Raw genomic sequence first — 27391 nt, 5'->3', positions numbered from 1 at the left:
AATAATCTATGATGTGATATTTACATTATGTTTGGAAAATATTTTTTGTAAAAAAATTATTTTTAAATAAATAATTACATAAAAAAATTTTCCACTTTTGTCTAAATTAAAAAAATAATGTTTTATTTTGGTAATTTATAATTTCAATGAAATAGAAAAATATTTAAAATAAAAAACGATGCAATAATTGCAAAGCAAAAGGACGTTAAACGTTTAAAATTTTTTACCGAGGTTAAACGTTTAAATTGTTGACAGCCTTTTCTGTTCATTCATGACGACAGTTATAAGCCGTGAGTATTCAAATGCAAGAAACCGATTAGCATATGAAGATTATATATAGAAATAAAATAAAGTATTAATAAACTCAAATTTTATAAAATTTATTTAAAAAAAAAAAAAACTTAATGCTATGTTTGATATTATAGTTTCAGAACAAAAATAGTTTATTATAAAAAATATTAATATTATTATATCTAAAATCCACCAAATTTAAAACTTAAATTATTTAATTAAGATATCTAAAAAAATTAACAATAATACTAATACTAATGTTAAATGCAATTTTATTATTCTCAACGAGAGCTCAATTATTAATAATTTATTAGAGATGAGAGACAAAGGGATATGGGTCCAGCACGGCCCTCTCCTGACCCGATCAGACTATTTCAAGAAACAAAAGAAAAGGACGAACAAAAAAAAGGAAAAGCTGTGTGGTGTTTGATGGACCGTGAATGCCGCTCTCTTTCATCCCGGCCTTTTTACACCGAGGCCTGAGCGACACGCAGGTTATATGACGACTGTCTGTATACTTTTTCAACTCAGCAATAATTATTTTATATATATATATATATATATATATCAATTTTTTATTGAGTTATGTCATTCAATTGAAATTTAAATTCAAAACATTTAATTTCTGCAGGAGAGATGTATTAAAATTTTATTATTAATATTTAACATTTCATAAATACATTACGTTTTAATTTAATTTTAAACATAATATATAATAACATGATATTACTCTATTTTGAAATATTCAGCTAATGCAACCATTATGTTTGTTCTAAATTAAAATTAGCTATTTTAAATTGAAATTTGGAAGAGTATAAAAATGTTTTGAAAAATTTAAGTTTTTTAATTTTAATAGTCTAAAAACATTTTTGGTTGTTTATTTTAAATTATAGTTTAATAAAGTTGATTAATTTTGATTAATTTAATTAAATTATTTTTAATTCAATCTTTATCTAAAATGATTCTATTCCGTTTGATTCTATCCAAATCAAACTATAGCGATGTCTATCTCAAGTTATATCAATTTTCAATATTCATCAAATTGAATTATTATTTTAATATTTGAGTTTTGTTGTAGAAATTATAAATTCAATTAATAATGATGGTGAGTAATAATTTTATTTTAATATTGTATTTTCAAATTTTAAATAAAAAATATTTTAGCCATCAAATGCAAAAGGAACAATGGTATGATGTTGAAGAGTACACACTTTTTCTTATAAATTTCATAAAAAATTGAGCTCAAATTAAGGCATCAAAAAATATTCTATAATTTTTATCTATTTTATTCTTTTATATATTAAAAAATATAATTTTTATTAATTTTTAATTATACTAATTTTAAATGCATTAGATTTTATTAATTATGGAGAGATATTAAAAATTAAATAAAATTAAATAGATTATAATAGTTAATTTATATTATATGTTATTATAATATAAAAAATAAAAGTAAATAATAATTTTTAATACGATAGATATATTTAAATAAATTTAAAAAATTTCAGATTATACTTTTTTAATTTTTATTTAAAAAAATAAATTTAACTTGTTTTTTTGAAAATAATTTATTTTTTATTAAATAAATTAAACTTAAATTTTTATTTTTATAATTAAATTTACTTTCCATAGAAAAAAGAAATAATACATTTTCAAAGGAAAAGAAAGAGTATCAGGAATTATTTGATTGTAATCGGATCAATTATTTTTTGTATTACTACTTTACAAAAAAAGATTTTTTTTAATTTTTTTTTTTCTGAAAAGAAAAAGGGTTCTTGAGAAATCGCAGGGTTGGAACGGTATATAAAGATTTGCAGGCTCCACGTTCCAATGTCCCCACCTACAGAAAACGCACCTATCTCCCTTCTCATTGGTTCCTTGCTCGCCAACGCGTGGGACGGTGTCTCTCAAGTCTTCTGTAAAGGCTACCTATGTTTCCTCTTTCGTTATTTTTATTTTTAAAATTTATTAATTAATTCTTATAATATAAAAAATTTAGTAATTAATTCACTAATTTTAAAAAATGTATTAAAATATTTATAAATTTTTAAAAAATTTATTAATTATTTATTTCATTAATTTTAATTATTTAATTAATATATATATATAAATTAATTTATTTTTTACTTTTATAAAAACATTTGTTAATTATTTTATCAATATTAATGATATTTTAATTTGTTTAATATTAAATTAATATAAAGATTAATATATAATTTTTTAAAAATATTATAAATATTTTAATGTAATTTGAGAAATTAAAAAATAAATTTTTCTAGACCAAAATAATAATAATAATTATTATTTAAATATAAAATCCCGAAAACATCATAATCCGGTAATCTATTCTCTCGGTGTATATGTACATTTCGCTAATATGCCGCCTACCCTACTAGTATCAATACGAGCATCTTCAACTCTCTCTCGCTCTCTCTCTCTCTCAAGTACTAGTATGCTACTTTTATCTTTTCACATTATTATCATCAGATAAGTTGGATTTTATTCCTTTTCAGTTTTTCTCAAGCACTAGCTTTGCTTGCTTTTAAGTTCAACAGCAAAAGCTAAAAAGCGAAAAACAAACAGCGGTTCTCGAATTGGGTCTTTGCCAGATCTTGGATTAGAACCACAGATTATACGCAAATCATTTTGACTTTGAAGGTAAAGGCAGGTTTAAACAATACCCATCTTTTGTTTTTTTTTTTTTCTTCAGTTGTTTTTTAATAACTGGCAAGTCCATTGCTTTCTGTTTTTTAGGACAATTTTAGTGGGTTTCGTTTTTAATTTTGAGTGATGAACCTGGGTTATTGTGCCATATTTGGCTTTTAGCCACTTCCGCGTCTGTCCCGGATGTTCAATAGTAGTTCATAAGATGGTGTGTTTGTCCTGAATCTTGCATGGTGATCTGGGTTATTGTGCTTTTGTGCTTTTCTTGTCTCACTCTCCTCGGATTCTGGTTTCTGTGCGGAAAAGTTGATAGCTTTATTGGTATCTGGTCTTGTGGTGTCGCTGTTGACGGGTCTTTGCCTGCCTTTAAGTTTGGGGAGCCTGGGAGTGGTTCACTGGTAGGGTGTTTACTTGTATTCTTTCTTCATATTGGTTTGTGGGTTTGGTTGACTCACGAGTTCAGGGTCTTCCTGTTCTTTGATTTGAGAGTGTGAGTTTTGTAGTCCATGTGCCAGGTCTCATTTCTTGGGTTTTTTTGAGAGTTCTCTGTGTTGAGGTGAGATCAGGTTTGACTTTGAATCTGACTGTTGTCTCTCAGGTTAGCTCTGCTAATTTTAAGGTTAGGTTTTGGTTTTTGTCTTGGAGCTAGAAGTCCCATTTCATGTTTTCTTTTTTTTTTGTGAATTTTTCCTGCACTCAGCTCAAACGAGGTTCAGCTTGCTTCTCAGTTTGGCTGCTAGCTTAATCAGCAAAATTTCTTTTTTGCACTTGGGCTCTGATTTTCAAGAATTTTACTTGTTTCAGCTGTGGATTCTGCTACTTGGGTTCTTTGTGCCGGGTTCTAAAGTTGCTAGTTTCATAAAATATCTAGAATTGAGCTTCATTGTAGGATCTCAAAAACTTAATTTTTTGCTAAAGGTATAAGAGTTTCTGCGGTGTGATTTGGGATTATGTTCAGGGAATTGATCCTTGGCATAATTTTCTGGGCTTAGGGTTTTTGGGATCAGATGGGGAAAGTAGCAGTTTACTGTTAAGGATTTTCGTTAAGTGACACATTTTCATATAGATCTTTCTTTTTTTGTCTTTGGCAGGTCCATTTTCTTGGCGTGATAATGGAATCCCCTCAATCTGTTGTATCACCATTCAAGAGTTCAATTGCTGCTGAGCCAGAGAAGCAAAAATCTGATTATGCAGTTCAGACCTCCCTTAGCTTATCCAATGGAATTGGGGTCCAAAGGAAGGAAGTTATGGTTGACAACCTGGAGGATTTCATAGGTATTCTTGAGGTCTACATACATCAGGCTAGAGATATCCATAACATATGCATTTACCACAAGCAAGACGTGTATGCTAAATTTTGCCTGACCAGTGATCCTGAAAACACGGTCTCCTCCAAAATTATCAATGGTGGTGGGAGGAACCCGGTCTTCAATGATACTCTCCGGCTCAATGTTAAGACTATTGAATCCTCTCTTAAATGTGAGATATTCATGATGAGCAGGGTGAGAAATTATCTTGAGGATCAGTTGCTAGGATTTGCCTTGGTGCCACTGTCTGATGTTCTAATCCAGAATGGGAAGTTGGAGAAAGAGTACTCTCTTTCTTCAACTGATTTATTCCATTCTCCAGCAGGGTTTGTTCAGCTATCTCTATCTTATAATGGAACTTCACCAGAAGTCATTGCCATTCCTGCCATGACTACTGCTGTCGCTACAGATAAGGCTGCACAAGATGTAGAGATACAGGAATCCCTCCCCAGTGAATTTGATAAGATTGAATTCCCAGATCCAAAGATTATGAATGAAAACCAGATGATGGTTTCAGAGTATTTTGGAATTCCATGTAGCAGCGTGGACTCTGAAACCTCTGCGAGTGTGGTAACATGTGATGTTGAGAATCATGTTAGTTCAGAAATGGGTGTTCATGTCTTGGAAAGCTTCTCGGCAGCTACTGTGGATTCCAATAAAGTCACTAAGCCTGATTCTCCTCCTAGCAGTGTGTCAACAGATGGGGTTTCTTCTCATTCCGTTGCTTCAAGCTCTGATACCTCCGATGTCCCAACTTCAAAACCACCAAGCCAGGAGCACGACTCAGTTCAAAAGGAGAAAAAGGGAGCAGATGTGGGAGATGGTGAGACTGATTCCTCTGGTGGAGCGCAAAGTGAGAAAATTGTGAAGCCGCTTATTACTGTTAATATCGAACCAGAGCAGAATGTGGTCCAGCAGGATATTGTAGACATGTACATGAAAAGCATGCAGCAGTTCACAGAGTCATTGGCAAAGATGAAGCTTCCTTTGGACATTGATAGTGGACCAACTAGTTCAGGAAGTTCAACAACTTCTGATCAGAAAACGCAGTCATCAAAGAACAGTGGCTCCCGTGTGTTTTATGGGAGTAGGGCATTCTTCTGAGCCTTAGTTCTACTGGTTCAGAGGAAAACACACAGGTGACTTTAGATTTTAGCACCGGGACTAATACTAATAGTGAAATGTAATAATGAATCATGTAGTAGTGTGTTGTTTTCCTTTTGTATGTTGACATGTTTAGATGACTTGGACGGGAAATCGTGACTTTGTATGGGTTATCATCAGCTTTGTTTTATAACTACTGCTGTTAATGTACATGGAAATTTACCTTTCAATTTTTATTCTCTTCTTTATTCCTGCTTATTTCAACTTAATGATCATGAGATCAAATTTCCCTTTAATTATACACTAATAATGAATGTGTTAATGGTCCCACGTTCACATGGTGTTTAAGGCACTAAGTAAGCATCCTTTGTTTTGCTTTTGTCCATTTTGCATAATTGTGTCCTTGATACACCACGTGTCCATGGCGGTTGTATTTTTATAATGGAGTTGATGTAGCAAGATTGAAGTACACGTCAGTGCTAGTTTAAGTACACAAATCTACTCTAAGCACTACTGGCCTAGTAGACAGCATTCTTACAGGTGTTAATGACGAGATTCTGATAAACAAGATTTTTGTCATTAAAGTGGAACTAATTACAGCAAGCATCGGGAACATTACAAGAATTTCTGCAACATGCCCTGTCCCATAAAATAACACGGCATACATGGCAAAGAAAAATAACAAGAATGACAGCGGGCGCATACGCCGTGTCAAATGGGTACTTCGATTATTTCGTTTGCTCTTATGCTCATGTGCCTCCTACAGATCCATGCAATCTGTCCATCATCCCTGTACCTCACTCTCCACAATCCAAACTTCTCTGCTATGTCCTTTCCAGTGGAACACCTGCGGTCCCTTAGAAAATCCATCACCCATTGTTGTGCTGCTCTTATTTCTTGTTGAATGTCTCTTGAGCTTTGTGCACTTCTGCTTCTGTTCCTGATTCCCTCCATCCGTCCCATAGCTGCAGCCCCCACAGCTCCGGCAGCAACTGCTCCTGCTGCTCCATACATGATGGAAGAGCCAGTGAGATGAGCGACTTCCCTGCTTAAATCTGGTATCATTTCTCCCATTCCAGCTGCCAGATGGGCTCCTATTTTTAGAGCAAATGTTACCAATTTCATGAAATTTTTGATATGTGGAGCCAAACTTTTCACTGCTCTGTTATCAACTTGCATAATTTCACAACCAATTTGATCTTCAACAACGTGCATTTCTCGCCTGTATTCACATAACATGTGGAGCCGGAGGGCAGTCATGCCAGAGATCAAATTAGTGACCAATCTTCTCGAGTAGTTTTCTGTTCTAACGAAAAAGAACATGTTAGGTACTTTCCTCTCTTCCAATTGGACATTGTAGTTCACAAGGTAGTTCACTTTGCGATGAAGCTCCATGAGGAGTCTGTGTTCATAATACCTCAACCCTTGTATCTCTTGCTTCAAGTCTCTTATCTCTTGTTCAATAATCTTTAGTCTCTGTAGAACTTGCTCCACCCCCTTTGCAATTCCAGCAAAACTTGGATCAACTGTGTCCAGTTCATTACTTGGTTGATCTGTACCATCTGGATTTCTCTCTGGTGGGACTTCCAATTCTGCAGCAAGGTTATACAAGTCATGATATCTTCTGTGCAATACTTCCCGGAAGTCATCATCTGATAGGAGGTTTCGAGCAAGATCAAATCCAGCTCTTAGAATTGGTCTGCCAGAATCCATAACTGGATCCCAAGTATGCTGATAGTCATATAGGCTATCAGCAGGAACTGAGAGCAATGCTTCTTTCAATTGCTGCACAGGCACATTTTGGGCTTTCCTGTACCTGGGGGGTGTCAAGTTTTGCACACATTCAGGCCTCATGACGCTTTCTGTCAATGTGACACCATGGCAGAGACTCTGGATTGCAGGAATTATGAGCTGATGAATGAGCCTTAGCGTTTCTGTCAAGTTCTTGGTGGAGCAAGCTAGAACATCAATGTAGTATCCCAGCTGTCCTCCAAGTTCTATCCTGATGTAGATACCATTGATGTTTATTGAGATGAGGTATTTTTCAAGACTGTAGGTTGCTCCATGTTGGTTCTTTAGTGCCATGATCTTATTATGAAGATGAACCTAGATACAAAAGCAATTGAAAGTGAGCAAGAATTACAAGATACTTTCAGGAGTTCTTGGCATATATTCTCAGTGCAGTACCATAAGAAAATAAGCTATGACATTTTCTAAGCGATTTACAGCGTATTTAAGGAAAGAACAATCGAATAAAGTATACTTGAATATTACCTGCAGTCGAGGAAAGAAACCAGGTGTGAGAAACATGTGGCTTGAATCATCGCATTCAAGATGCCTACCTGCATAAATGCAGTCAGGCGAACTTAACTGCCACCTTTGTGGCCTCCCTCTGCCTTCATCAAGAATTGAGGGAATCAGCAGTGGAGAATTTGGATCTGATGTATCTTGTTCACAGCATAATTCAAGTTTAAGCATCATTCTCACAAGGTCACTGGCTTCTAAGTTCTCGAAGACCTTGGAACCCATTCCAGGAATCTGACTTTGTAAACTTCCTTTTAGAATTTTCTCCAACTCTTTTCTGCTAATGAAGCCATTATTCTCCATGGAGCTTTGCTTTCTTACATCCAATTTTATTAGCTGGCTAAGCACTTCACTGCAGAACCATTCACAATCTAAGATCAAGAAGCCTAATTCATCAAAATAAATCAATTCACCTATATGATGCAGGCAACTAGCTACAGCTCTCCTCCTCATTTCCACCTTTTCTTTATTGTCATGTCTGGAACGTATTCTCAATGGTGGAACCTTCACTTGGCAAAGCTCACCAAATTCTTTCCACTTCATTGCCGGTTTGTTGTAGTTCTCTGCTCTCCAGTCTGATAAAATTTGAATTAGATCATTGCAAAGTTGATAAACTCGAGGTACTCTTTCAAGTATTGTCTTGCTTGTCCTTCGAAGATGATGAGTGAGTTTACTAACTGATGCAGAAGATCTCGCATCAATGGTGAATACAGTTGGGTAGAAGTCGACAAATCCTTGGAACTTGTCTCGTAGTCTCTGAATAGAAGTCACCATGAGCTGCAAGTTTTGTGATGGTTGATTGATTTTGTCACAATGTGTGAGGACTATAGTTACATTTGGTAGCATGCATTGTTGGATGGCTCTTCTTGAGTTGGAAACTACGAACCTGAGCCAATATTGCAGGTCCTCTTCTATCTCTTCGGCTGTCTTTGGCTCCCGGTTGCTGGGTTTTCTGAACAAACTGGATATGATGAGGAAGCATGAGGCACTTCCGTGTCCTGGAAACATGAGATCATGGAGGGAGTAGAACTCATGCTGGCCTGCAAGATTCCATATAGATATCTTGGTGTCTTCGTCTTTAAAGGTCTTTATCTTCATTCCGTTTGTTCTAACTGCTTGTTCAACAGGATTCACTAGAGTTCTCACTTGGTCCATGTAGGGAAGCTTCGAAGACGAGAAATTCTGTGATATGGAGTTACAAAGTGTAGTCTTGCCTGCAAATAGGAATTTGAAAGAGCTGATGTTTCTGTTTTGGCTTTTGGATTCAAGGAAAGATTGGTGAAATTCAATTCTATAAACCTATACATATTCCTCAATTATAACACGAAGATCCTTACCTGCATATTCTTGGCCGCAGAGGAAGACCCTGCAGCTCTTTGGCTCAGTAAGTGGCATGTCCTTGAGCAAATCAGCTGTGTCAGCTTCTGGTTCAGTCTTTCCATTCTGGCCCAGCCTTTGATAAATTCCATCAGCCTTCCCTGAGTTCTGCAGAGGTGTTCTTGTAAGATCGATGTCCTCAATCCAAGGATTGACCTGCAATGTCTCCATTATTGTCTTCAGTACAAACTCTCCTTGAACTCCTCTACAACCTTGCAAAGACAAGTGTCTCAGACTTGCATTCCTTTCTAAGCTCCTGAAAATTTTGACAAAATCGTCTGGTTTCAAACTCTCATCATCGCATATCCCCAACTTGGTCAGAGTCTCATTTGTTGTTAGCATCTGTATAATTGCTGTAAGCCCATCTCTTCCAATTTTTGTTTTCCCACCTCCAAAGGTCAAAGTCTTGAGTGTTGTATTGGCTTGGATTTGCAGGGCAGAGAACCTGCTCAAAGGGCATAGCAAATGCTCTGTGCCTATCCCACTAAACCAGTTTCCATCCACATATAAGCTCTCCAAACTCTGGTTCTTAAAGAGTCCAGCTGCAACATACACAACTCCCTTGTCCTTGAGGCAAGTTTTTGTCAGTCTTACCTCTTTGAGTCTCCGATTCTGCTCCAATACCCATCGAAACTCTTTAGCCCAGCGCGATTTCAGCCGGACTCCGGTCATGTCTAGTGACTTCACAGTTGAGTTCCATCCTAGAGAGCAAGCAACCCTGCAAGAACCACAAATGTCTAGCCTGTATATTCGAAGCGTGTGGCTCTCAGGCATAAACTCCACCACCTTGGAAATTTTCCCTCCATTTTCTCCAGTCCAAACATGGACCTCCATGGTCCTATTCCTTGCTAAAACAGCGGATATAAGTGGAGTTGCGGTGATATAGTGTGAATCAAAAATTGTCAAGAGCTTCAATGTTGAGTTTACTTCGATCATCTTTGAAAGCTCCTCTGCACCTTTGGACCCGATTGAGTCTTCCCATATCTGCAACTCTTCCAAGCTCTCATTTAACTTGAGAGCAGCCGCTATAAGCCCAGCTCCAACAGACCCAACACCTGATTCTGAAAACGTGACTTCTTTAATCACCGAATTCCTTTTTAGAATTTCACAAAGCTCACTTAAGCATTCTGTGTTAAATATGTTTTGTCGAAACACTAGCTGCTTGATGTTTGGACTACTCTGGAGCAATATTCCAAGATACAGTACTTGCTCTGGTCCCCAATCGGCTCTATGAAACTCAATATTTGTTAAAGAAGATTGAATAGTTTTGGCAGTGCCCAAATCTGATAGGATCTGGGAGAAGTTGGAAATGCTGTCCTTGGAAATGTTTACATTCAGAGAGTGTTCTGTTTCTTGGTAACAGCCTGAAGCTGGTTGAGAGAGGTAGAAGGAAATGCTCTGTAGATTAAGGGTTTGTGAAGTAATGGCTTGCAGAAGCCATTGTATATCTCTAAGGTTCTTGTTTGATGACATTGCAAAGATGGGAAGCTATCTCTAGTTCTAGCTCTATCTCTGTCTGTTTTACCTCGACATCGTTTCAAAGGAAAATTTGGAAGAGTACATGTTCCAAGAAAAGAAACTGTTTCTTGATGATGTAATGTACAGACAGCAAAAGGGACCCTTTTGTTTTTCGGTGGAGACGGGAGGAGTAGCGCGTAGTGTGTCAGATATTTGACAATGGTGGCCATGAGAGAGAGAGAGAGGACTCGTGTTCTGAACTTCTTGGTGAAGTATTCCTTTAAGAAAGATTGTTTCTTTCAGAAAAGGTAATGGATAGCTTTAGTTATAATTTTCTTTAGATTCACCATTTGTGCCTCTGGCAAGAAGAAATTAATAGAACAAAACACCATCTTCATGTAGGTTCAGAACTTTATGGGAGTGTAAAATATTTAAAAAACTTTTTATATTAAGGTTGGGTAAAACTTTTTCTCCTTCGAGTAAATACATCTTTTTTTTATTAGTATAACTAAATAAAGTATCTATAATATGCTTATTTATGGTGTTAAGGAATTCAACTAAATTTAGAATAACATTGTAATAAGAATCGAATTTACTATAAAAAAAATTGATTTTTAATTGGAAAACATGTTTCGAAAATTAAATTATGAATCAAACATATAACACAAATTTACTTCCGTAAATTAATTTATATCATATTTTCTAAGACTTAACTAAGTGTAATTCCTAAACAGTTTGCTATTCAAAATTTGAAATATAATATTTAAAACTAAATTAAAGCTAAGAATTATTCATTGCGGTAAAAATATTTTAATTTAATAAAAATCAATATTAGAGTTGGAAGGTAATAATGGGGTAAGGTCTGGCTTTTTGACCTTTTTGGTTGTAAGAAAATAACATATTCTGATTTCCTGTGTTCCCATTGGAAAAGGAAAAGGAAAAGGAAAAGGGAATCCTATAAAGCAAAATCACAAAAGCAATCCAATATTAGACAAATTAACCTCTATTTAAGGGATCCTTTTCCTCCTATTCGAGATAACAATTATTTTATTAATTACCGTATAAAATTATATTTTTTCATAACTAAATAATTTTACCAAAGGATTTTTTTTAAAAAAAAAGTTTTAATCCAATATATTAAATGTATTTTTATGTAATAATTGAGTTTATAATAATTATATCATTTTTTTTAAATTTTCTCAATGATATTTATGTACGACATCAAGAAAAGGCTTAATGGATTAAAAAACAAAAGGAGGAATGATTTCATTTACCCTTGAAATGTGGAGGAGGAAACAAAAGTGGCTTTATTTTGAAAGCTGAATATAAAAACGTGCACCAGATTTATGATATGCTTCAGACAAAACACCCATTAAGCCTCGGCAGTGATGCTTATTGCTTCAGGATTTGCTGGCAGCAGCTCACAAAAGGGTTCTCTATTTCAACGGTCGTGCTGTGATGGACTGGACCCACATGTTTCATTCCGTCGATAATCAGGATCGACCAATGTGGCTATTGGTCCCTAAAATAAGGCAACATGGCGATGGGTCTGCTAATAAAGTTTTGAGCTGTCCTCCAAAAGACTGAAAAATTCCCTTTTTTTAGATGATAAGATTTTGGGTCCTAATTGGCGAATTGTTCCATACAATAAAATACATACATACAACTTTTCAAAAGGCAAAATCAAATCAATTGTCAATGACATCATCTATGTTCCCTGCATCCAAACACTGATGGACCCCAGTCCATATACTAATTGAACCCTGGGCTTGGCCACTTGGGAAATGGCCCATTTGGTCATAATGATTCATTTGCCCCAATTCTAATAAGTTTGGGTAATAGTGGCTTTCAGAATAAGCAATACCCTCTAATTCCCAATTAGAATTAATACTGCTCAGTTGATACTAAATTTTAAATTAAACTTTAATTTGAGCTTGTGTTCAAACTTCATTTGTTTCATATAAAAATCAGACTTGCTTAAATCAATTCATAAATGAGTTCGAAAGAGTATTTTAACAGAGATGAGTATAAATGGAGCTTATTAATCAATTTAGTTCAACTTGAAGCTCAAACCACCATCCAAAGTTAGGATCAGACTAGAAATTGTGTGGTCCAGAAGAGAAACAGGAACTTGGTATCTCAGATCAATTCCTGCCTTCACACATGAGAGGGATCTGGCTCTGGCATCCATTTGAGTACAAGCAGAGCAAAGCAAAGCAAGGTACCCAACAGAGAAAATGAGGGGAGAAGTGTGGGGGGAAATTAAAAAGGACAAAATATGCCATGAAAATCCCTAATACAGCTTTCTAACACATTTTGCTTGTGCGAGACTGAGAGATGGAGAGGGAAGAGGAGGACCACGGATAATGTGTCTGTTCTGAGGTACTTAAAAAATGAAAAATCAAGTGAAAGTGATTAAAAGGTGAAGCAAAAGATATCTATTAAGTAGAGGTCTGGATAAGAGATAAAATGACCACACAGAATAGCCTCACTTTAGCAGATGGAAACCCATAATAGATACTACCAAAAAGCTTTAAATGCATCGCTGTTATGCATGCAACCACTGGAAGAAAAAAAATTCCAATATTCAGGCCGGTTAGAGTAGATTAGGATGCAGAAATTGTTATAATATCCAGATACTAACAGCAGTAAAAATAAACAAGCTAATCAAAATATCACCAACAACAATCAGAAATGAAGTCTAACATTCTTCGAGTGTAATACACTGTGGAAAAAAATGAATCAGGATATTTGTAACTTATTTGCAGGGGAACATGAAAGAGAATCCCTTGTAATGTTTCACACTGATAGATCAAACAGAACCTTGCATACAATCTCGGTAGACAGACAAATCCCAAATAAACTCCAGACATTACTCAAAAACAAAAAAAAAAAAAAAAGAAGAGAATTTTAATACCCCATTTTAAGTGTAATATCACTGGCGTGCTTCGCTGAAGATGCACAACATATCTATGGGAACCAATCTTCCTGAGTATATATCCCGCAATCTGATTTTACACCTCACTCAAATGCCAAGAAAGGAACCTATGCTTTTCACTAATTAAAAGAAGTAAAGAAAGAAAAAAATGAAATTCAAATCTCAAACCTTACACAAAATCCTCGTAACTGCTTTCACTCTGATTGTGTATAATTCAAATCAAGAACCCTCGTTAGCACTAAGATCAATTTCCTTATAAGCTGAATATATTCAGGAGAGAGATGTTTGAAATTCTGTCCCTTCACCTGTTTATCCAGATTCCCTTCACCTAAAAATTATCTTGTGACGTCCAGTAACAGATCTCCTAGGTAGCAATTCCTGAAGAATATAACAATTAAAGAGAAAAAGAATTAGTATAACATGCCAATGATTACCATACACTCCGTCAGAGAAAAGCAGCTCAAACAAGGTGCAATTCATGAATTAATGTGCAATATATTATCTTTCATTACATAATTTGAAACTCAAGTTACTTGATCACATGCTTCTATGACAAAATAAGAATGCACATATGTAGCATGAATAAAAATTAGGCCAACTCACAGTCAAGCAAGTATCATGGGCATAATTTTGAAATATTAGAGATTATAAGTGTGAATTTCACTTCAGGCAGCAAGAAATGATATAATCAACACATTAAAAATGTTCAACTTCTGGCCAGCCAAATCAGAGAGAGAGATAGAGAGAAAGGATGCGGGGGATGAAGTATCTGAATGTGGACTTCTATATATGAGGGTTACTATTAATTAACCGTAATTTTGTATCAATGCTGGAGTTCTGACAAATCATTCACCAACTTCAGACTAAATAATTATAAAATCTATTAGATGTGAGCCTCTACATCATATTAGGAGACACATAAATGAGTAATTTAAGAGGCACTAAATATCTTTTCAAGATAATTACAAACTTGGGGCAATCTTTTCGAAATAATTACAAACTTGGGGCAATAAAAAAGAAAATGTACTCAATCTAATATTTTAACATTGATGAATTATCCACACAAGAAGTTAGCAACATTAGTATGAGGAGTCAATATGACCCTACTTTCTTTTATCAACTAACCCTCAACGAACATTTCCTATTAACTAATAAACATAAAGAAAATAAATTCAATTATATACAAGTATTCAAGAGTTACTTCCTGCAAAGTTTCAGCAATTGTACAAGTTATTCAATATGAACTCATAAGGCTTATCTTTGTTCTCTTAGCTATTGTTCATAACTAAATTAACTCAAAGAAAATTCATGAAGATTATTCAAAGAAGCCACAGAAAAGAAATACCTCTATTAGATTGTCTACTTGTAACTCCATAACTGCCAATATAACCATCAGAACTTTTAGTAGTAACATCTGAAGCTATATTGCCAAGTCCATAACCAAATGAACCAGCACCATCTAGCTCAGGAGTGCCAGGCCGCCAAGTTGAATCCCCATAAACTGAACCACCACGGTACAAGTCCCCATAGGCCCCTTCATAAACACCAGTTGACCCAGCAAATGATGAATTTGGTGCTGCACCAGTACTGCTGTTCCTTCCATACCCTCCTCCTCCCAACCCATAGCTGCTATCACCAGCACTCCCATAGCCCATGCTCCCACTAGTATAACCAGAAGCACTTCCACCACCTTGAGCTGAAACATGAGAAGGGCCCCAGTTGGCTCCACTATTCCCAAATGAAACTCCAAAATTTCCACTTCCAGAACCCAAGAAAGCACCAGGGCTGGGAGGATTAGCAGCAGTATTAGGACTCCCATTTCCCCAGACATTACGTCTAGTTGGGCTTAGAACAGAATCATTCCTTGCATTTCCCACACCATAACCTATTGGAGTACTATACCTGCTTGAATTCCCATTGTAATAGGGACTTAAAATCCGCCCATAGCCTGGACTATTGCCAAAGTTAGCAGCCCCACCATAGCTTGGGCTCAACCCTGGCTCTAAATTGATACCCATTCCATAACCAGTAGTACCAAATGTAGGAAATCCACTCCGACCACTGGCAAGAGGACTAAACCTACTATCCATCCTCATTCCAAAACCTCTAACTGAGCTCATATTATATCCCTGAGCATATGCATTAAGGAAGTTGTTGGTCCTACTCAAACCATAGTTATATCCTATCAGAGGGCTCCGACTAGGCCCTGGGGATAGCTCCTTTGGGACTGCCCTCTTGACCTCAACCATTTTACCATTAAGTTCATGAAATGTTTTATGCAAAACTCTGTCAACGGCATCCTCTGAATCATAAGTGATGAAGCCAAAGCCTCTTGGCCTCTGTGTGTTGTGATCATACATCACAACAACATCAGTGATATTGCCAAACTGCTCAAAGTACTTCTTAAAGTCACTGTCTGTAACTGTAGAAGCTAGACCTCCAACAAAAATCTTTTTGGTGTGTCCAGGACCTGGAGAACCATGAATACTACTAGCATTCCTATTCAAAATGTGCTGATCATCCCTTGGAACAGCCTTCTTTGCTTCAACCTGATAATTGAGAACACAATAACTAAAATCAAGCAATTACATGTCATTCTCAGTTCCAATCAAATAATGAGGGCCCAATTCTATCAAAAGCTTAGCTAAATTAGATTGTAAAAAAGTCATTTAAATTCAGTACTTTGCGCTGGAGATTGAGAGAGACCAAGTATTTCAATATTTAACTTCTGTAATAAGTCAGAACTCGAGCATAATTCAGGCATACAAATGTCTTCCCAGTTAAAAGTTCAAACATTTAGAAGTAAATTCGAATTAGAAGCAGATTAAGATTCTAGACTAAGTGAAATCTGAATTTGGAGCTGAATTAAGGACAGAGACTGTCCCTAGCTTGTAGATTTAGCATTTTACCACTTCAAAACTGAATCGAAAAAAGAAAGCCAACATCAATTCAGTAAAATTCACAATGCCTGTAGGATGTTTGCAATTAAGCTGCTCACCGTGCGTCCATCAATCATGTGCTTATCCATAATGACCCTCTCCGCAACAGCAGGATCCGTGAAGACCACGAATCCAAAGCCACGGGCACGGCCCGTAGTTCTATCTCGCATGATCACCGCCTCCACCACTTCCCCATACTTGCTGAAGTACTCCTTCAGACGTTCCTCATCAGTGTCCCAAGAAATCCCACCAATGAATAGCTTACCAAGATCTGATTCCATCTTTTTCTGTAATCAACCATTCCAACAATTGCCACACAAATCACGAACACGAATCGCATAACACAAAACAAATTCAGAAAACGATACCCAATTCAACAAGAGTGGCAAGTCAATTAAGAATCTACTAGTAATTCAAAATATGTAGCTTCTTTAGCACTAAACCAACCGATAGAAATACAATTTGTATTGCTGATGGCACTAGATAGCCACAAAACGAGAAAATCAACGATCCTTGGCAAGCAAAGAAAACAAAGGAACAGATCAAATTGTAAATAGCAATCAAGCAAGTAAAAAACTATACCTTATATGATAACAAAGACAGAATCTGATTGGTGCCCAATCAAAAAACCAAAGTGGGTGTTTGTCAAATCCAATCTGGGATCATCTGATGCTTCTGAAACCAATCAGAACTAAACCCAGAATTCCTGATTTTCCAAAAAATGAAAATTAAGCATAGAATTGATGCAGATCAAGACCCAGAAAATGTTTGACAGAGATCAGGACAAAGTTAGAGGAAAAAGGTAGAGAATTTACCATTTCAGAGAGGACCAGATGAAAAACTAAGATCTAAGAAGAAGGATTGTGGAAATGGAAACAGAGGAGGAGGTGTTCATGCTCTCTCTTTCTCTCTGTCTCTGTCTACAAGAGAGGCTTTTATCTCTGTTCCTCTCTATCTGTTAATTTTTTTATCTTTTCTTTGGTTATTCCACTCCTCTTAATTAAATAAAAAAAGAAAATTGCAGCAGAGAAGGTGTGTGAGAAAGAGAGAGAATATATAAATAGGAAGAAAGAGATGGGCAATGCCCTGGTGTAAGAATATATGTAGGAGCCTAAAGAGTGATGACAGAAAGAGACGATCATCTCCTCTTCTATAAAACCTCTATAATTCAAAATTATATAATACTTTTATATTATATGAATATATATATATTTTTTCACATTTGATTACTGCATATATTTTCTGCCATTTTCTTAGAATAAATCAAAGGAAGTTAGCAAAATTCTAGGTCTCTTCACTTGGGTTGCAAGTTTCAATTGCATACAACTTTCACAATTTTTCCTTTGCATAATGGTTGATTAGAAACTAAGTACATTGGTTAATAAGTTCAATACGGTGTAAAATCAATTTTTTCAATTAGTATAATATTGTTTATTTTCTACAATTTATTTTGATTTTTTTTAATATGAAAAAGTGATTATATTATATTATATTTTAGTTTATTTAATTGTTTAATAATACATCATTATTTATATTTTTAAAAAATGGCTTATCATGCATATTTAGATTATATGCAATTATTAAAAAATTGAAAAAAAATTAATCCTTTACATAGAAATCTACAAAATTTATGATTTTTTAATAAAATGGGCATATGTGAAATTTGTGTAGGTTTGAAGTCTTCTCATTGACCTCAAACAAGCTAGAGGGGATGGATATATAAGAAGGTAAATCTAATTTGTATCAATTTTTATATAAAAAATCAGTTAATATTTTAATTTTTTTATGGTTGAGTTTTTATAATTAATATTTATTATAATTATTTAATTCTTAAAATTCAGCAAGTAAATTACCCAAACTTGATTCTTAAAATTTTATAATTATTTAATTCTTATAATTTGAATATCTAAACTTGATTGTTCAGAAATGTGAATTTAAAACCCAAAGTTAGAATAACCAGTTATGACAAAATCCGTCCAAATAATTGGCAGAGTTTTTACAAATTTTGCTTCTTACCATCGAAGATTATTACAAAGTAATTTTTAAAATTTTAATTATTAAAAAATTCTTTATCCGTTAATCGGTATAATATGGACTTTCAAAAAAATTATTAATTAATTTAATTTTTTTATAATATAAAAATAAATTAAAATATAAATTTAAAATATTTTATTATTATTTATATTATTTACAATTATTTTTTTATCAAAATAATAACTATAGTAAAATCAATAATAATATAAATGTAATCTTGTAAAGCTTAATTAAAAAAGTTACTAGCCCAAATATTACCTTCATGGTTAATAATACCGCTGAATTTCTCCATCCCACTTCTAAGCCGGGCCAGTAGTAGCGGTTCACAATCAGAAGACTCCTAAGCCTCCGAATAAGTCAGGCATTATCCGTTCGTCCTCCCGACCGGATTCCTATTTAAGTTACTCATTCAGGCCGGCCCAACCCACTTCAGTCTCAAAGCCAGCCCATTCCTAGGTTTCAGACATTTCTCTCAAATCCGATCACAAGAGAAAAAGACTACGGGTCCAGTCATTTCGCAGTCCCGTCCACTTGCACGCCGAAGGGAATTAAATGCTTACTTGACACAGTGAGGGTCCTGGGGTTGTCCGTAGGTATGGACTTGCACCAAAGGGTAGGTGGCCCTATAGCGGTAAGGGTCTCTCGCATGAGAGAGAAGAAAGAGAATAAAAGGGAGGAAGCACTCTCCTCGAAGGTCAAGTTTTTCCATATTCACAAAATCCCTATAAAATCCTATTTTATGAATATCAAATCATCTACTTTTCTAGAAAATTCATTAACATTAACAAATATTTAAACTCAAACCTATAAACAAAAATTAAAAATCAAAGGCAACTTTGTGTTTGTTGCAAAATGTTTTTTAATCGGACTCAATTAGTGAATCAGTGAAAATAGAGATTGAATTGAAATTTTATTGGTATATTAATAAATAAATATTATAAAATTAATATTTTTTATTATGATTTGTACTCTATATGTTTTTTTTTTAAAATTTTATACTCTATATGTTTATAAATAATTATTAAAATAAATTTATTAAAATTTTAAGATACAAATATTTTTAAAAATATATATATAGCACATAAAAGTTAAAATTAAAATTTTATACCAACAAATGAAAAATAAATATTACTGTATTAAAATAACAAATAAAAAAATTCATGTGTTTTTTATTCAATAAAAATAATAAAATAAAATAATGTAATAATTTAATTTAACTAATAAAATAAATCATTAATAATATTAATCATTTAAATTGTAATTTTTTATTTTTTAATTATTAATTATAATCTCGTTATTATATTATTTTATATTAAAATAATTAAAAAAAAAGTAAAAAGTCCATTTAAATCCTAACAAATTTTGAAATATTCATACTAGTCCCTAACAATTTTTTTTTTGGTTAAAAAAAGGCTCTGACTAAATAATGACGTCGAATTAAATCATAATGATAGATAAGTTAGATCAATTAAGGCATTTTGTTAGTTACGTCGGATTAAATCATAATGATAGATAAATTAGATCAATTAAGACATTTTGTTAGTTACGTGAATCATATGTGTATAATGTCACTAAATCATCGTCTCAATGTCTCCTTCACTCTCTCTTTCCTTCTCTTTATCATAAAAATTATTCAATAACTTCTTCTTCGAATCCATATTTAATTGTAAGATTATAAAACTTGCAAGTTTTGATTCTCAAGCATTGCAGGATTATAAGATTGTCGGTTTCTATTGTTGAATTACAGAACCTACAAGTGTTGCTATTGAACTCTTGTTGCAATCTCAAAGGGCTACCAAAGAAAATTAAAAAGTTGATACTTTTAACTTTTATGAATGTGGAATTAATCATATGCCAATTGGGATTGGAGAATTATCTCGCCTTGAGAAATACAGAACAACTTTACATATTGTACAAGAATCCTTAATTCGCGAGTCTTCTATTTGTACCTTAATCATCCATTTCTTCGCAACCCCCTTTTATGTGAATTCTTCACCGAATTCCCCCTCACCGTGTATTCTCTCGATCAGAACCCTGAAGTCAGCGTCATCGTCCCCTGTGGAGTTGGTGATCACTTCAGCGACAATTCTTCGTCCAGCAATAGAAGTCGTACCAACGAGAGACTCCAATAAGAACCAATCAGAAAGAAACTTTTGCTATCATATTGTCCTAATTTAAAGGGATGAAAAAGATACAGCCAGAACGTTGAAACAATAGCCACAACATCATCATCATCATTTTCGCCATCAATCAGAAAGTTGTTCTTATTTATTTCTCTTCCGAAACTGTGGATCCATTTTTGCCCTATCTTGACTTTAATGTTAACTTTTCTATCCCTCGAAAAACTTTATTTATGCGAAGCCAGCATTAAGCCATTGGAGAAGACATTGAAGGTGTTGATTTCAACATCAAAATCTATGCCTCTTTCTTTTTCTTTAATCTTTCTGCTCTTATTCGTCTTAGGAGGATTTTTCCCTGCTCTTATTCGTCTTAAAGAGGAAAAAATGTCGTTCATATAATGAAAGGGTGTAATAGTAATTAACAATTTATTTTAATTCGAACTTACTATTTAGTTAAGAGTTTATCTGAACCAAAAAATTTATTATGAACTTATATAAAATATTGATAAATATATTATATAAAATATTGATAAATATATTTTATTACCCAATAAAAACTAACAAAATAGGATCCATACCGTAATACACGTTTAAATCTCCTAACTAAAATTTCAAAATTGATTTCTGGAATGACAACGATATTTCTAATTTTTTATTGAATTAGAATGATTTGATTTGAAAAATATTGTATTCAAACTATTTATTTTTTTTGATTCTTTGAAAAACTCCATTGGTTAACACATGGTGATATCAATTTTAGTAAATTTAGGGTTTTTTCATTAAACTATAATCCAATTTTTGATAAATATATCCAATTGACATGTTGGATTGGATTTTACCAAGTATGATTTGTTGGGTTATTAACTCATTTAAACATCCTAATCAAAACCATTAATAGGATAGTAAAATAAAACAAATTAAATATATTAAATGCTAATATAGCAAATATCAAAAGCAAATTCAGCATGCCAAATAGCTTTTCCAAAATTTCCTATTAAAACTTTTATACCAACAAAATTACAAATTTATTTATATGATATTTTGATTGTATTCTCTAATATAATTGGATTAGTTTGACAACTTTTCACACCTAAGAAAAATAATAACAACATTAAAAACTTAATGTTAATGCTGATAAATACGGATAAAAATATTATTAAAATTTTTAATTATAACATTTTATACATCAAATGGTATTCTGGTGTAAAAAAATAAATAAAAATTATAATACGGAATATGATAGGAAATGAGAAGCACAAATGGGAAAACATCAATGGAATTATAGAAAAGTTATACCCTTTTACAAGTTTTCTTGATTATTATTAATATTATTATTTTTGGATTTTCCCCATTTGATTGGTTAGGATTGAGAAGGACAAATGGGCTGTTTCTGATATGAGGTTGCCTTGATGTTATTGTTAAAGCATCATTTTACCTATTTAATGAAAAGAAATGAGTGTGTTTGTACTTCAAATATTAGGTGCTACTTACAACCATAATCAAACACATTACCATGTATTCTCTAACAGCATCAACTAACCAATTTCTTAGAACTAACTTACAAAATAAATATGATGTTCAACAAAAAATAAGGACAAAATTCAAGTTTAGTCATTCACTATCCAATAAATAGAATATTACTTTTAACACACAAACGAAAAATCTCGTCTATATTCGAGTTATCGAAATTTTATTTTATTTTTTCTAAAATAAGTAGTATAAGTTATAATTTTATAAATTTGAGAAAATCATAAATATATTGCATGATTGGCGCACATAGGATAAATTATTTTATGAAATTGAAAAAGGAAAATTTCAGACAGAAAGCTACACAGCAATATTATAGCCAGTATTAATAATGGGAAACAAGATCTTTCAAAGGTGGCACGCCAATGTCAGGCAGGAAATTTGAGGGGAAACAGGATGCATAGTATAATGATTTGTGTCCCTTATACTATGAAGCTATCATTTTGCAAAGATTAAGGAGCTTTCTTCCCCATTAAATAACACAGTGAAGCATCCTTTCTTAGACACTAATGCCACTGCTCGAGATAGTACCTCAATGGAAACTTGCAGGGCAGAGCAGTAGTCTAATTTGTAAGCAATTATCAAGGCTGTGTTTGCCTTGTTGAACTATTAAAGAGTCCACAAATGTCTATCCCTTTAATTGGGAGAAAATTTTAAAATAATGAAAAGTTTTTCATAGAACCTTGAATTTGAGAGAGGGTATAGTTTTTTTAATAAGGGTTTTAGAAATTTTTAAAAATTTCTCAACATTTTTATTTTTTAACTCACTGATGATAAACTTTTGTTTTAAAAACCTCCAAAAACATGTTAGATTTTTTTTCTTTCTAAATAATAAAAAATTATTAAAACTTAAAAGCATGAAAATTTTTATAAAATTTATAAACTCCGTTATTTACACCGAAAATGAAAAAAACAAAAAGACTAATAAAAACACCACTAAACTATAACGGCTATAGTGCATAAAGCTAGCAAAGAATCAAAACTCACTTTATAAAATACACACCTATTTCTACCCTCTTAAATATGCCAAAGAATAAGGACAATAAAGTACTATCAACGTTTGTCTTTGACCTTACTAATAAAACTTTCCACCACAGGATAAAATTAGAAAAACCGATAGAAGACATTTTATATGAACAAAGATCAATAAAACAAACGAGTTGAATATAACGATAATGAAAAAATACATGTTTCAAAGTCTTAGGTGCTGACAAATAGAATACATTAAGTCAAACTTATTATCTCTCCTACTAAAATTAGTCATAACGGGCAATGTATTATGGGGAGCACGCCAAAGAGAGAACTTTAATTTCGGCATGATTAATAAAGACCAAGCACTTTTCTATAAAGATCAAACACTTTTCCATGTGTTAGACTTAGGCGAAATAGAAGATAATAGATAAGAAGACATCTCATTGATATATAAACGGTGTATCAAAAATTTATAATCTAATTGCATACTATATTGGTCGTCACTTGAATAATACCAAATTAACAAATCAGAGACACCAAAAGGTGCAACTGAAATAGAAAGGATAACCAACTTGTTGCGGAGGAAATAAAGTAGACAAAAGTCTATAATTCCAATCGAAAGCATCATGATCAACCAAATCAATAATTATCTATAATCGACAGATCCAAGACGTACTCCTATAAGTAAAGGGAGTTCGAATAGATATTGTTTGTGTTTGAAAGGTTATGAATCGATTGGTAAGCCCAATCTCAATATCTTGATTTCATCGTAGACCCATATATATATTGTCTGCTAATACACGACCAATGAATGTTTGAATAAAAATTCTTTCCGGCATCATAATACCAACGGAAAATTGAAGAGGACGAAATAGTAAAAAATTATCGATCTAAGATAACCAAATAAGGTAACAAGATGGGCTTAATTTAAAAAGTATATATTTTATTAGAATTTCAATAGGCCAATCATATGTTAGCAACCATTAAGAGCCCTTGTCTCTTAAAAAAATTAAAATATCATCATAAAATATAGAATTTCAATGTATTTCAAACTCCACTAAGAATTCTGGTAAGAATAAAAGCTGTTTAACCAGATTCGACTTCGCTTTAAATCATTTGGAGAGCAAATTTTTAATTTTGGTGCTTGAAAAGTACTCCACTATAATATTCTGAAGCCCTATTCCTTATGGAATGGACGCCTAATCAGCAACCAAGTTAGTGCGACAGATGGGCAAGCTTCTTTGTCAACCCCACTTTCCCTTGGCTGATCATTATATTATTATTATTATAATATTCTTGTGATAGGCTCCAGCCCAATATTGCTGCTCTGCCAAGTTTGAAAGGTCACTTGCTTGGGGTCACAATCTCTCTAGCCTGGCTTAATGTAACATAACATTACATTCTTGTTTAAAAGCTTGTTCAACCATTTGACTTCCACTTTCCTTAACCCTTTCTTTACTTCAACAACACTTCAATGGCAACAAACCAGCTCAAATTTTAGCCTTCAGATGTAAGAAGAAAAAAAAAAGCTTTGCCAAAGTTAAAGAAACATCACAAGGGTGGACCAGAGAAACATGTAGCAAACATACTTGAAATTTTCTTGTGTTCATCAATAAAATACCCACAAGCTTATCTCACGATTCTTCTAGCTCACAAGATTCAAACTCTGTACAAAACAATACCACCCATCCCTGAATGATCTCTCTTCAAGTTTGGTCTTTCTCTTCCCAAATGACAAAAAGAAAAAGGGAAAGAAACAATAGAAGGGGCAACAATAATGTCTATATGCTAATTGAGCCATACACTTCTGAACATGATTGGTAGACTCAACATAACACAATCATCACTATTATTATGAAGAAGAAGTATCATCATTTTCATCGTCGTCATCATCAATTCCATCAAAGAATGGATCTTTGAGGAGATCTGCAGCAGAAGGCCTTGCTCTTGGCTGAGCAAGGCATTTCTCAATGAAAGCCCTAACTTCAGAGTCCCAAACCTTGCTTAAAGCCTGAGGCCTAACTCCAGAACAAACTTTCTTGTATATTCTTGCAACATTGTCACACTCACTATATGGAATTTCCAAAGTCACCATCTCTAACACACACATACCAAATGAATATATGTCCACCATTTCTGTGTAATTCTCCTCATACAGCTCTGGTGCCATGAATTCTGGTGTCCCAAGAATTGAATGAGCTGAATGGCTTTTCCCCACTATAGCAGCCAATCCAAGATCACCAATCTTAACCTGTTCACAAAGACACAGCAAAATCAGTTTACTTTCTCAAAAGTTGAGAATATGGGAATCAAATTCTGTCATGTTACAGTCAGTAATACCTGGCCAATATTTCCATTAACAAACAAGTTGCTGCAATTGAGATCTCTGTGGATGATGCAAGGCTCATGCGTATGCAAATAATTCAAGCCTTTCAAGATTTGTTTGGACCATTTCTTTAGTGCTTTCATTGAAACTTGCCTGTGTTTCTTCCTGTACTCCCTCAAATTCCCAGAAGTACAAACTTCGGTTATGAAATTCAAATTATTATGATCTTCGTCTCGCCACACATTGTACAGAGAAATAATATTCTTGTTGGTTAAGCTTCTTAACAATCGAACCTCAGAGTAAAGCCTGTCGATCATGATGGGATCGTTAGAGAAGCTTCTTAATTTGACTTGGTTCCATGCAACCTCTATCCCTTCTTCTTGATCAAATGCCCGGTAAACTCTTTTCACTGCGCCGGAGCCCAGTAGTTCATTGTAACGGCCATAACGTCCAGTGGGATCGATCTCAACGAAGGCTTCTCCGTCCTTATCGGATGGATCAGGGCTTGCGCTTGGCATCTTCAAGGAAAATTGAGAACATCAAAAAAATTATTAATTTACAGCATCGAAACTTTCTACTTTTTTCAACAAGTTAAAATTCAATGCAATGCCTGAGCTTAATTCTACAACTTCTGTCAAGATATTAATACAGAACATAGACGAAAATCAATATGCACAAACCCAATTATGCATAATGAATTATCGCACTGCAACATCGCACAGGCTGATACATCCAGAGAAGAAATCTAAGAACAAGGCTCAAATTATCTGATAAATTACAAGAGACGAAAAGAAAAAGAAACCCGCCGATATTGTTCCAAAAACCAGATCAAACGCAGAACATCAAAATAAAAACCCACTAAATTTTGACATAAAGCAATTGAAGAAACGCCATATTGATGCTCAAATTGACGGGGAAAAAACGACGAATAATAAAATAAGTGATAATCCTAGTATTTACCATAAAAAAGGGAGAAAAAGAAACAAACGAAGAAAGGTCCGAGTCAAGCAGAAACTTTGGTTTGAAAAAGTGGCGTGACCAGAGGACGAAGGACAGTGAAGCTCATGAAGTTGGGAGAGATGTATTTATAGGAGGATTTGGTTGTTAACCACAGTTAATTTCTGGGTCAACCTAAACACCAACGGTTTGAGTATTATATTTTCGAGTAAGTCAGGATTATGTTTCACTTAACCGACAGTAAAATCCGAATCGCCGAGGTCCTGGAAGTCGTGTCGTGTGGTCTGCTGCCAGATGTCCTTTCTAAGAAGGATTTTTTTCCCACCCGGCAGGCGGATACTTTTATTTAACAATCTATATCCTACATGTCAGCATATGGTTGTGATGATTGTTGGTCCTATATGGCATTAACGGTCCGGATGTCACTTAGCTATCCAGACTGGATGGATGACATGGCAAGTCAATGAACTACAGCAGCTGGAGCGCGTTTCAAATCAAAATATTATTTTTCATGTTGCCTCCAAAATTAGCTCTAAAACGTTAAATTGTTTTTTTTGGAAATTTCTAAAACGTTAAATTTTTAAAATTAAATTAAAATTAATGTTGAATAATAAACATTTTTTTTATGTAAATGATAGAAAAATTAAAGATTTTTTTTTTAATGTGCATGTGATTTTGAAAAACACGTGTAGTCCAGAATGAATAATAGTATCGAAAATTATCCATCTTCATTTTAATAATTTAATAGTTAATTATTTATTTTTTATATATATGAAAAATACATTTCTTGATAACAATATTTAATTTTGTTAATTTTTTCCCCCTCCTTTACTCTTTTCCTTTACGGTGCAAACTTATCCATGAATTTTGTAAAATTTTAATTTAATTAATTTTTTTTAATTTCATTTACTAACTATTATTATTTATTAAATCAATTAAAAACTCCTAAAATAATTAATATCACTTAAACAGAAATCCTTTTTTTAATTTTTTTTTCTTTTCAACCATAATATTTTTGAAAAAGGAATATACTTTTTTTTTAAAAAAAGCACTATTGAATAAGCAATATTTAT

General features: G+C 33.6%; 4 protein-coding genes across 8 annotated transcripts; 1 reads left to right on the top strand and 3 right to left on the bottom strand.

Moving 5' to 3' along the window:
• Nucleotides 1–2680: 2680 nt before the first annotated feature.
• LOC110601284 lies at nucleotides 2681–5596 on the top strand. 5 transcript variants are annotated; one of them, XM_021738365.2, is made up of 2 exons: nucleotides 2681–2955; nucleotides 4047–5596. In XM_021738365.2, exon 2 carries the CDS (start codon nucleotides 4068–4070, stop codon nucleotides 5364–5366), a length of 1299 nt encoding a protein of 432 aa, XP_021594057.1. In that variant the 5' UTR covers nucleotides 2681–2955; nucleotides 4047–4067; the 3' UTR covers nucleotides 5367–5596. The 5 variants fall into 5 exon arrangements, with proteins under 5 accessions (XP_021594057.1, XP_021594054.1, XP_021594053.1 ...); XM_021738362.2 differs by having other exon boundaries at nucleotides 2683–2949; XM_021738361.2 differs by lacking the exon at nucleotides 2681–2955 and adding an exon at nucleotides 3005–3353.
• A 331-nt stretch (nucleotides 5597–5927) lies between these two features.
• On the bottom strand, nucleotides 5928–10911 carry LOC110601283 (protein TORNADO 1). Its single transcript, XM_021738360.2, has 3 exons — nucleotides 9008–10911; nucleotides 7641–8884; nucleotides 5928–7472 (listed from the first exon to the last, which is right to left on the bottom strand). Exons 1-3 carry the CDS (start codon nucleotides 10518–10520, stop codon nucleotides 6078–6080), a joined length of 4152 nt encoding a protein of 1383 aa, XP_021594052.1. The 5' UTR covers nucleotides 10521–10911; the 3' UTR covers nucleotides 5928–6077.
• Nucleotides 10912–13192: 2281 nt separating this feature from the next.
• LOC110602248 (heterogeneous nuclear ribonucleoprotein 1) lies at nucleotides 13193–17487 on the bottom strand. The gene is made up of 5 exons (XM_021739718.2): nucleotides 17198–17487; nucleotides 16965–17088; nucleotides 16442–16669; nucleotides 14789–15992; nucleotides 13193–13821 (listed from the first exon to the last, which is right to left on the bottom strand). Exons 3-5 carry the CDS (start codon nucleotides 16661–16663, stop codon nucleotides 13808–13810), a joined length of 1440 nt encoding a protein of 479 aa, XP_021595410.1. The 5' UTR covers nucleotides 16664–16669; nucleotides 16965–17088; nucleotides 17198–17487; the 3' UTR covers nucleotides 13193–13807.
• Nucleotides 17488–24610: 7123 nt separating this feature from the next.
• Nucleotides 24611–26469, bottom strand: LOC110601223 (probable serine/threonine-protein kinase WNK11). The gene is made up of 3 exons (XM_021738287.2): nucleotides 26322–26469; nucleotides 25376–25879; nucleotides 24611–25286 (listed from the first exon to the last, which is right to left on the bottom strand). The coding sequence occupies exons 1-3, from the start codon at nucleotides 26322–26324 to the stop codon at nucleotides 24888–24890; spliced, it is 906 nt and encodes a 301-aa protein (XP_021593979.1). The 5' UTR covers nucleotides 26325–26469; the 3' UTR covers nucleotides 24611–24887.
• Nucleotides 26470–27391: the final 922 nt, after the last annotated feature.

Source organism: Manihot esculenta, chromosome 15 (genome assembly GCF_001659605.2).
Source record: "Manihot esculenta cultivar AM560-2 chromosome 15, M.esculenta_v8, whole genome shotgun sequence".
Taxonomy (NCBI): domain Eukaryota; kingdom Viridiplantae; phylum Streptophyta; class Magnoliopsida; order Malpighiales; family Euphorbiaceae; genus Manihot; species Manihot esculenta.
This window is presented reverse-complemented; position numbering and strand designations above follow the sequence as displayed.